At 31.8% G+C, this 12333-nt stretch overlaps 1 protein-coding gene across 2 annotated transcripts in view; it reads right to left on the reverse strand.

Annotated features, from left to right (window-relative positions):
* LOC118200816 (uncharacterized) overlaps positions 1-11562 on the reverse strand; it is a 49790-nt gene extending 38228 nt beyond the window's left edge. For both annotated transcript variants that reach the window (XR_004760148.2, XM_035372786.2), the window contains exons 1-2: positions 11406-11562; positions 9980-10144 (exon numbers count right to left, since the gene is read on the reverse strand). Coding sequence is in view for 1 of the 2 variants with exons in the window: in XM_035372786.2 (XP_035228677.1) it covers positions 9980-10122 (143 nt within the window). In the remaining variant the exon portion in view is untranslated. The remainder of the gene's footprint in view (positions 1-9979; positions 10145-11405) is intronic.
* Between the last annotated feature and the right edge of the window lie 771 nt (positions 11563-12333).

Consider the following 12333-nt stretch of genomic DNA (forward strand, 5'->3'; position numbering starts at 1 on the left):
TGTTTCGATGTCCAACAAAAAAAAAGTGGAATTGCTGCAAAAAATGGATAAAGACATGAAGAATGTGACAGAGAGGTTAGTGAAAACGAAAAAATTTCGATTGACAAGTTAGTCGGTATTCTCGGCACAGCAATTAATGGGACTTGAACAGCGGGACTTTGTAACTGAACAAGAAATTATGTCTGTTTATAGAATTAAAGAGAAAGTATTATCACATAAAATGAAGCAACTTAAACAACTTACATTGAAAGAAATGTTTAATAAAGTAAGCAAATATATATTATGCTTTTTTTTTTGTAAATTTTGATACCCTTTAGATCATAATTGTTCTTTATTTCATAAATTACGGTTTCATATTTTTAATTTTAGAATTTCTGCATGCCATCTTACGAGATTTAAACTGATGATCTATAATCCGGAAAAATCGATAATCCGGAATCGCCGAAGTCCCGACGAGTCCGGATTAACGACTTTTGACTGTATATTGTTATAAATTTTGTATATATATAGGTGATTTTAGTGCAATTATATGTGAACTTGTATTTTTTCCATATAATGTAACATGAAAATCTAAAAAAAGAATGCTCTGCTGAAAAAATAGAGGGGCAAGTTATCGCCAAGCTGGAGACAGCCTTGGTAACTAATTTGGTTGCCAAATATGGCAAGAAATCACCAAAAGGTACCAAACTTGGTGACCATTTGGTCACATTTTGGTCTGGTCTCTGTACAACTCTAATGGATATTATAATTGAATAACTGTAATTCTAATGTATTCGGCCCTCATGGCTTTCAGTGATTTCGAGAAGAAAGTACTAGAAGTACTATATGACGGCCAGTCGAAAACTCTAAATGACAGGACTTAGCATCAGTTTCTCAAGTGTTAGGTCAGTGCGAGTTTGGAATACTGAGATATCTCCGGATTAGCTTCTCTCCCTTGATATGCACTGCACTGTGTTGTGTTGTGTTTAACGTTCTTAGTAGTTTGAAGATCAACTACTGATTGTACTCTGTGATACCATGAAGAATTGTGTGATTATTTTTGTGGAAAATTCCACAACTGTAAAGCATTTTCTTTGAAAAAATTTTTTTTGTCAACCTATCATGGGATGTGCGTGCATTCAATCTATTACGGACCCATACGCGAGCAACAATATTATATTAGTGCAGAGGTTGCCAAAGTGGTCTATTTAGACCCCTAGGGGTCTATTTAACAACAGTAGGGGTCTATCTGACCCAAGGGGTCGAATGGGGGGTCTATTGGGACTCGAAGGAAAAACAGTTCTTAATACGCAAATCACACATATCTAACTGCGTACGTAAAAATTAAAAATATTTTTATAATTGACTTATTATATTCTTTATAGAAAATAAAATAATAAATCAGAAAACAATATGCCCCTTTTTTCTGTATGGGTTTTCGTATGTATACCGTCACAACTTGACCTTGTAACCAATTTGTATTTTGCACGACTCATAGTATGTAGCCAGAAGAGCGATTGAGGCTTATCTGTGTCTCTTGCTGGCGAACCCATCAACCAATTAGGAGCCTTTGGCGCAGACTTGGCGAGCGACGAAATGCCGTTGCCTTTCTACGCATTAAACGCAAAGGGAATCTTCAGTACTCCATTTTCTTTCTTCTGATGTGTGTGGTTTTAGTTCTTTTACTTTTTTTCTTTTTTATACGGCAGTTACGCATCGTGTCATTGGTTCGCCCTTTGTCTCCATCGTAAACCATACGAGCCTTGCATATGAGTCAGATGCATATGTGCGCTTGTCCAATTCTACACTGGATGCTACAAACGCAAATATCATATGCATTTTCAGCTATCTTTGTGAACTGTGAACAGTATTAAATGCTTGTAGTGTCATTATTACTATTATTATATCTACCATTGGATAATTAGTTATGTTCTCTATAAAACTATTCGTTTAGTTTTGATATCAATTTTAATTATTGTTATTTGTGAAAAGGTAAGCTTTAATAATGTGGATTAGTATAATATACCAACTTAATTTTAACTTATTTACAGAACACTAATTTAAAAATGACAGCTTCAGTATCTAAAAAGAAATGTCGGTATTATTCATTGGATTACTTAAAATTTGGATTTATTTGTTCACCGACAAATGAAACTATTCCTATGTGTCTTATATGTGAAAAAACTTTTGGAAATGAATACATGAAACCGTCAAAAATGAAAGATCATCTTGAAAGGCTTCATTCAGATAAAAAAAAATGAAGAATTAGAATTTTTCAAAAAACTCAAAGAAAAATTCACGTCGACCAACTCTAAAAAGTTTTATGAACCAGTCTACTGAAAATGGAGGAGGATTAATTGCTTCGTATAAGATTTTGCTTAATATAGCAAAGAGGGGAAAACCTTACACAATCGCAGAAGAAATTGTAGTACCTGCAATTAAAGACGTCATTGAGAATGTGATGAAAAAAGACTCTACTAATGTTTTAAAGTCTTTGCCATTAAGTGCAAATTCTGTAAAACGGCATATTGACGAAATGGCCGAAGAAATAGAAAACACAATAGTTTCGGAGCTAAAAAATTGCAAGTTCTCTATACAATTTGATGAATCTGTTTTTGGCGTTTCTGCTATTCTTATGGCATATGTTAGATATTTCAGTAAAATTAAAGGAGAAGTCATTGATGAATTTTTATTTGCTAAATATCTTGAAACCGATGGGGAGTGACAATTTTTGGATGTTTACAAGAATATTTAAATAAACATGACATTCCGCTTGAAAATATAATAGCAGTAGCCACAGATGGCGCACCTTCTATGGTAGGGCGTTACCGAGGTTTTGCTGCATGCCTCGAAGAAAAAGTGCCCGGTATTCGTACTATTCATTGTGTGTTGCATAGACACAAATTAGTAGCAAAATATCTGAGTTCAGAGTTACATGAAGCTTTACAGCTTTGTATTAAATCTATTAATCAAATTAAAGCTCAACCTCTTAAGTCAAGATTATTTGCCAAACTTTGTGAGGAAAACAACGAGTTATTTAACCAATTACTTCTGCACACCGAGGTTAGATGGTTGTCTAGAGGTGTATGCTTGCAACGGCTCGTCAATTTATTTGACTCCACGACAGAATTTCTGAACGAAATAAATCCTGTTCTAAGCAATGAACTCCAAAACAATAAGAACCATATTTTTTATTTAGCAGACTTATTTGGAAAATTTAATGACGTTCAAACAAAACTGAAAGGAAAAGATGTAACAATTATCCAAGCTCGGACAATACTGTTAGGCTTCCAAGTAAAATTAAATTTATTTAGATCTTCATTGCTACGTAAGGATTATAAGTATTTTTCAAATCTGCAACAATTAAAAATAAAAGAAGACTTGGAAATATATACAAATCATCTTCAAAAATTAAGCGACGATTTTAGACTGCGCTTTGTTGATTTGGAAAACATCGACATCCTTGATTGGATTATTGCGCCATTTTCGGCACAAATTGATAACGTTGACATCAACATACAAGATGAGCTTGCTGAACTATTGTCCGATCTTGAAGCAAAAACGCTTCTTAAAATTTGACAATACATAAATTTTGGGCTAATATAAATATAAAGCCAAAATATGTGAAACTTTACGAAATGGCTCAGCCATTTATGCTGGCGTTTCCAAGTTCATATATGGTTGAAGCCGGTTTCAGTCACGTTAATTCAATTTTAACTAAAAACAGAAATAAATTAAATGTGGAGCTTCAAGGGGATTTACGGTTAAAATTGACTAATTTCGAACCCAATATAGCGAACCTTGCCAAGAAACACCAGGCATACTCATCTCATTAAGAAGTAAAAAATCTGTAGTTACTTTACTTACTGTTTCTGATTTATTAAATATTTAGCCTAATATATAATTTCATTTTAATTACCTGAAAATTACCTTTGTGGGGGGTCTATGGAGATTTCGAAAAATTATATAGAGGGCGATGATCAAAAAAGTTTGGCGACCCCTGTATTAGTGTACAAATAACGAAGAGGAGAAACGCTTTATATTATATTTGTGCATCAATATACAAAAACTAAGCAGATGCTTAAGCTGTGTTTCATGAAATAAGTTCTAGTAAGGATCGACATTATCAACCAAAAGCAGTTATAGGTATTTAATTCTACGAGGTGTCGCAAATCACATTTGAAATGGGGTAGTTTCCTTACAGAAAAAATTGCAGTGATTCATTACATATTTTTATGTGTGGATAAGATTAGGAAGTAAAAGTTTCTCATTCAAGCTCTAATTTTTTTTGGAAATGAGCTGTCCACCAAGGCTATTCTTTTATACAATTCAATTGGTTAATTTTTTTACCCTTAGTTTTGACAAATATTGTCACTAGTCATTCGTATTTAAAATGATTCTGCTAACGATTAGAGACCTTAGCTTATAAAAAAAAATATTTTGAGATATTGGCGTAAAAATTAATTGATGGGATTTTTTAAAAACAGGTAAATTAGGCCTGACGTTTCGAAGCACTGCTGACATATCAGTGAAGATAAGATACTGTTTATAGATGAGCTCCATAACAAAAGTAAATTTTTTGCAATGTTAAGTACTAACCACTAGGCCACTTGCTTTCTGCTGCTGAGATGAAATAAAAACTTAAAAACTTGAAAAGAGGAGATTCATTTTAAGTCATGTAAATAACGACAAGCAGTTACACTGTATCTGAGGAGTAAGTGACAGCTCTTTTCCATTCTAAAAAAGTGAAAGCTGTATTCCACGGAGAAATAAGAAATGTAAACTAAAATCTGATTTTTGTTTAAGTTAGATAGTAGCAACAAAGAGAATTATTACAGTAAAATCTTAGTTACACAGCTACTCTAACACTACTAACAAAGACGTTCTCCCAACTTTGAATTCTCAATTTTTTTTGACAATATATATATGAATCTAAACATGTAGAAATGATTAATATTCTATAAATAGGTAGTTAAAAACTACAAAATAAAATAAATAGGTTTGTTGAAGCAACAGCGTTTCATAACTTTCAGAAATTTAAAAATGCAGGTTTGAACATTTGGGAAGTTGCAAAGTTAATCAATTCATGCAACAAGAATGTAAAGACCGAATGAAGACATAAAAACAAAATAAACCCATTTTGGAAGTTAAAGCACTGGCTGTTATTGTTTTTACATTTTGTGTATAAAAAGTAATAGAATTTATTCTGAAACAGCTATAAGACATTCAACATATTTTACACAAGTTTTAGACATGTTATTTACACAAATTATTTAATTAAAAGAAAAATTTTAAGGAATTCAGTTGAAATTATAAATTTTATATTCAGTTCTAGCCTTAAGGTTAAGTGAAAACTAAGCTCAAGAATAACGTCATAGCCTAATGCTGCTGCTAAGAGATGTAGGCAGTTTGATGACTGCTAAGGAACAGCAAGGTTTTAACTAGCAGTGGACATTGTTCTAAAACATACGAAATCCGCAGTAGGAAAATATGGCATACTTATCAAACTGAAATGGATGAAATTTTCGAATAAGGGAAGAGAACAAAACAGTAAAAAGAAGATACCTGCAGAGATTACTGTAATCATAATAAAATGCAACCTTTAACACGAATGACAATTGATCTCACTGTCAGTATGAATTCTGGACTCCTTGAACTCAAAAATACATAAGTTATCATTTTGCATATTCACCACAAAATCTCTCAGATGTGCTGTCACAATATTTTGTCATTCTCCTTGCAAGGAGTTCAAAGTCAACTATTTATTTTGGGACAGTAACCTCCTCTGCAGTACATGACCACAAAGAGCATCCCAGGAGAATTTTAATGTTGTGCCAGGCATGTTCGATGGTACTGAGGTACGGAAAATATGCAGGCCACGCTGTACAGGTTGACAATCTCGCTCTCCAATTCCTCAGATCATGCCATTTGTCCCATGCAAATAAGCATTCTCGTTTCCATGTATCAAAATTCCGGATTCACTGCTTCCTAGAATAGACAAACGCAATGTAGAAATATCTTTGTAAAAGATTTAAAAACATTATCTTTCTATCATAATGAATTTTGCTGTAAAGATATGCAATGGTTTTGGGGGTCAAGTGCGATTCCTATTGGCAGCATTACTTTACGAACATAAAATTTAATTATTTGAGAGTTATGTGATAGTAAAATATTTCTCACTCCCGCCAAATCTTTTGATGCCCGGAGTTGCTCTTATCAATGATTAAAAATTATATATGAAGTTTAGGATAGAATAGGATATTCCAATATGTCAATGTACATGAGAGCTATATGCTAGGGCAAATGATGCCTTCGTGGAAGCCTTTTTAAGAAAAATTGTATTCATCTTACAAATGTTTAAAACTACATGATGGATGAAACCAACCTTGCAGCCAGCTTGTTTGCCTCAGATTGAACTCCCAATCAACCACTGGCGGGTACAAAAGTGGAAAAGACATGTACAAACAATTAAGCATTAGGAACCCTGGATTTCGGTGGTAATTAGCTGTAGCTGGTTTATTAATCTGTTGTTTTCTGACACAACATTTGTATTCTTTAAGGGAACATTTTAACATTCTTTCAATCTAGTCAATGTATGTTAAATCACACTCAAAAGGAATTTCATAACTTCTACAAAATTAAAATCTAAAGTAAGGTTTTTATGGACTTGCAGAAAAATAAAATTGTATGAGAACAAGTTAATAAGTATTGCTTTTATGGGAAATTTTTTTTTATAATGATAAGGAGAAAATATTGAAAACTTTGGTTGATCTTTACATTATGGTAACTTGGCGATTTTTTGGCGAAAATTTGGCAACCAACTCTCCTACAGCAACCCTCTATTTTTTTCCCCCCGCCACCATTTTGTCTTCACGAAGTAAAGACATGTTTCTTTTCTTTTTATCTACTGAACACTTCTTCCAACAATCTACTAGCCGAATTACACTTATGCTAGAAATTTTATCAAACAAAACTGCTTAATCATGACAAATATTCACTGCAAAATTGGGAAAAAGTGCACAATACCATACTCCTTACGCATTTTTCAAAATAACACATACACATAAACCATGTACACGCCGACTTATTTTTACTTAAAAAAGCATCCCAGAATTGCACAAAAATGGCATTGCGCACACTCTTCACTATATCCATGTACACTGCTTTTTTCTCATAAATTAGAAAAATTTCACGAAAATACATGACAATTTTCTCAATCTTTAAACCCGGTAAAAAGAACATATATGAAATTACCTGATCGCGAAAAAGTATTTACCCTTTACAAATATGAACATTTCCACATATAAAATAAACAAAATATCCAAAAACTTTTACCTCTAAATCATCTATTACATTATACACGTCACCAACGAATTCATACCGCAAGCATTACAAATACTTAGTATCAAATATTTAAATTATTTCCATGCACGTTTACTTCAACTTAAACGTATACCAAATTCCTACAAACATAAAATTCACAAAATAACTATCATTTAATTAAAATATCACTAAACCATGTACACGTCGACTTATTTTTACTTAAAAAAACATCCCAGAATTGCACAAAAAGGCATTGTGCACACTCTTCACTATATCCATGTACGCTGCTTTTTTCTCATAAATTAGAAAAATTTCACGAAAATACATGACAATTTTCTCAATCTTTAAACCCGGTAAAAAGAACATATATGAAATTACCTGATTGCGAAAAAGTATTTACCCTTTCCAAATATGAACATTTCCACATATAAAATAAATAAAATATCCAAAAACTTTTACCTCTAAATCATCTATTATATTATAAACGTCACCAACGAATTCATACCGCAACCATTACAAATACTTAGTGTCAGATATTTAAATTATTTCCATGCACGTTTACTTTAACTAAAACATATACCAAATTCCTACAAACATAAAATTCACAAAATAACTATCATTTCATTAAAATATAATTAAATTCAAAAACACTACTTAAAATATAAATGAGCACATACATTAAATTAATAAAAAATTACCTTACAATCCTAATTACTTTAAACTAAATCATTGCTAATAACAATTTTCCCAATAATACCAAATTCCTTTCCACCTTACATTTAGAACAATGCATGAAAATAATATCCTCAAATAATTAAAAATACTAACTTACCTAATCTTCTTCAGAATCTTGATTATGTGGCGGATACACTTTTCTAATTCATTCAATAAAATTATTGAAAGATTTTTTTTGCGAATTTTTCCTCCATACTTTCTCCGCTAAATAAAAAGCAAACTTCTCTTTATCACAATGCCTAAATACCCATTTCGAATTCACTTTAGTTAGGGCCATGGGATCCAAAAATTAACCAACACTGTTTCACACAACACAGAATAAAGCTAAATACAAAATTTCCAGATTTTTTTCCCGATTTCCCCCCTTTTCCGATTAAAGAACCGTAATTCGTCCATTAATATCACATGACATATCCCATGCTCTCTCATTTCCCTCACGCAAAATAATGCGTAATCGGAACTGAGTACTGCTCACATTATTACCAAAGTCCCAGGTAGTAACCTTTATCGCCTCCAAAATGTCGCCAAACTACCAGTTACCATATTGTAAAGATCAACCAAAACTTTTTATGAATAATTCAAGGAGAAAATTTTCTTCTCAATAGCTACAGCTTGCAAATAATTGAGTTCTTTAGCAACAAAGATAATGAAAATTTTAAGGATATGGAAAATGTAAGAGTAAAAAAAAAATTGTTTAAAAGTATGATCTTTATTGCCATTGGATAATATGGCAAACAGGAATGGTTTCTCTTAAAGTTAAATTAAATTTGTTGTGCATTATTGCAATGGAAAAAAAAAAAAAAAAAAAAAAAAAAAAAAGAAAAGAACACGAGACAGTTTCAAAAGTGAAATAATTAGATTCATAATTGGTAAGACATCTAACAATTCAATTTTCTTGACAATTGAAAAGGTATTAATTTAGAAGTCAAATAACAAAAATCAGTGTTATATTTTCAAATTTTCCCAGGACTAGGAAGTGATGTTTTTATTGAACCATCATCTTCAGCTGGCAAATAGCAAATGAAAATGAGATAAGATAAGAATGGCTGGACAGGAGTTAAGCTACTGGCGCCATCCATTGATGAAATGAGAACTAAAAAATAATTTCCTTAAAGGCTGAAGGCAAAGAGGGGATTAGAATTAGGGTCGTTAACTAGAACAGATATATTTTTTTTTAATGTGAAACACCTTTATAAAATCTAATTCACCAATCGAAGATTTTTTTTAATATTGGTTGAAAAATTAAAAGTGTAACTTTCGGACCAACAATGCTGGGCAACAGATGACTTCTGTGTTTCCTTTTTCTAACATATGCCTCATGCTTTTTAACGTGAAATTCTTAAACCGCAAAAACTTTATTTTTATTGCTTTTATTAATAAAAATGAAAATTTGGGAGAGAGCATCAAGTCTAACTACTTTAACAGGTAGAACTAAGATTTTTTCTTGATATTTTGAGAGAATATGAAATGATTTAACAATAGATTTACCAAGAATTTAATAATGGTTCAGAGAGTAAGAAACCTTCAAAGATAGAGTAGTATCGACTTTCAGCATAACGTTTTGACCTCATTTATTAACACTGAATGTAATTCTGTTTGGAATAGAAAGAATTTAACGTAAAGCAGTTCATTTCCTATTAACAAACATATATTGCGATATATGTTCACATTATGAATGGTATGTGATAGAATATTCCTATTTGAGTTTCTGAAATTTTGTGGAACTCCGAAGTTTCTTCTATAGGAGGAATGATTTTTGGGCACAAAAGGCTTAGATATTTTCATTTCACAGACTGGATGGTAAAAAAAAAAAAAAAAAAAAAAAAAAAAAAAAAAAGAAAAATAACCTTATTGCAAATTTACAATTTATCGTTATCAAAAAATCAAACTTATGATTTAGACCTAAAAATTATTAGATACAACGTGATTTGTATATAAATACCTTAGTAATAAGGGAACAGCTTGCGGATTGGAGCGGCACGCGTCCATTAGAGGTGTATGTCCTTGTAAGTCTCTTGTGTTAGGATCAGATCCCAACCTCAACAGCAGTTCAATACATCCCAAATTCTCGAGGTGGAACTCCATATGCTTTATTATTAGGATTAATCTTTAAAACAAAGAAAACACAATGAGTTTAATGCAATGCACAAGTTTAGGTTAGATGATACTAATTAAAACTTAACATCATGCATTAAAAATGATGAAAATCCTAACACGAGCAATAAGCTTGTAAGTATCACTACATAGTTTTGTCAACTACAGATTAATAAAATTAGTGAAACTGAACAAGGAAATTCCAATAATTAATAACTCAATAAATTTTAATTGCCATTTTGCTAAGTTGGTTTATGAAGATTAGTAGGTTAATCTTTGGATTAGGGTAACTTGGCAACCAAATCTGCTACAGCAAGCTGCTAGCTTTCATTAGGATGCCATTTTGTTTTCACGAAGTAAAGGCATATTTTTTTTTTTTTACTCAACATTTTTTTCCCAACAATCTGCTAGCCGAATTACGCTTATGCTAGAACTTTTATGGAACAAAACTACTTAATCATGACGAAGATTAGGTGCGAAATTGGGAGAAAGTGCAGAATCGCAAACTGCTTGCCGCGTTTTTAAGAATTGCACATACACGGTATCAACGTACACATCCACCTATTTTCACTTGAAAAAACATCCTAGAATAGCACAAAAATGGCATTGCGCACACTCTCGACTTTATCCATGTACACTGCTAAAGTCCTAGCTCGTAATCTTTATCTCCTTGCCAAAATGTCGCCAAACTACCTGTTACCATATTCCAAAGATTAGCCGATTACAGAAAACAGTTATGTAAGCAGAACATATTTTTCTCATGTAAAATCCGAAACGATATATCTGTAATAGTTATTACAGCAAGTAATTATGTAAAAAGAACATGTTTTTCCCATGCAAAATCCTCACAGATATATCTGTAACTGTTATAGGTTATTTGCTTGTATTATTACAGAAAGAAATTATATAAAAAGAATACGTTTTTCGCACATAAAATCCCAACAGATATATATCTTTAACCATTACAGGTCATTTGCTTGTATAATTACAGCAAGTAATTATGCCAGATGAACATATTTCTCTTATGTAAAATCCCAAACTATGTTTCTATACAGGTTTAGATATTATTTGCTTTCAATATCACACTATGTAATTGTGGATTTGATAAAAAAGCCAAATCGAAACTAATCAGCCAGAGTATTTCATAAATGAAATAAATGCTTATTTTGGCCTTAAAAGAAACATTATATTTATTTTTACAATTTCCATTGTTTGCAATATGTTACTTATTTTTTACATAAAAATATTACAAACTTTTAAAAAATAAAGCTTACGCAAGGCTTATAAATGAAGACTCCAAGTAACGTTTTCAGCTTGACATGTTGCCACACGGCGTAACATGACATCATGTTGCCACTCTGGAAATCTTAATAATTATATAAAAACATTAAATTCCGTTCCACTGCATAATTATACATGTACTAGAATATATTTGTTACAACTGACATATTAAAGGACATATCTGTAGATAATAGATTTTTTGTCTAAAGTGATGCCTATTATAATAAAGTATGGCTTAATTCAGTATTCAATATGTTTTAGTAAAAGAATGTATACATATCCCGCACCACAACTTTACAGATGAATTTTATGAAAAAAAAAAAAAAAAAAAAAAAAAAAAAAAAGTGCTCCGCACTCCAAAAACTAAAAAAATTCTTACTTTAAAATATATTTTTTTAACGTCGCCTTTTTCCTTTTAGTCTATAACATTGTCAATAAACATCTCTAAAGGAAGAATATGCGTTTTTGTCTTTGGTTAGCGCCAGGATGGAAAGCAGAGAATTGAATTGTGGTGCAACTGTTATTCAGTTGTGGGCAACAATTATTATTGGTCATAATAACTACAACTACTAGATAATAACTACTACTTGATGTACGCAACAATTATTATTGGTCATAATAACTACACAGTCATAACATCGGCGCCAGCAATCCACTTGGCAGATGCGGTAATAAATAAAGGCAGTCCAAACAGGTTTTTACCACACTGACTTTCAGTAAATACTGTTTTGTAATGAAATTACTTCCCCCTCCTTCCTCCTTTGAGCATTTCAATATTTCGAGCTTTCTCTTTTATTCATAGTAGCATCTGGGATTCGTGGTAGTTAGCAAGTAGCATGCTTGAAATGGGAGTCTTAGAGGTTGCGCAGGAAAATTTGAAAACGAGCAGCAGCAAGCATTATAAGGTAGACGAAAAGTGTA

This window comes from Stegodyphus dumicola, chromosome 12, assembly GCF_044657685.1.
Source record: "Stegodyphus dumicola isolate Sdum_Otavi_A_Nest chromosome 12, ASM4465768v1".
NCBI lineage: Eukaryota > Metazoa > Arthropoda > Arachnida > Araneae > Eresidae > Stegodyphus > Stegodyphus dumicola.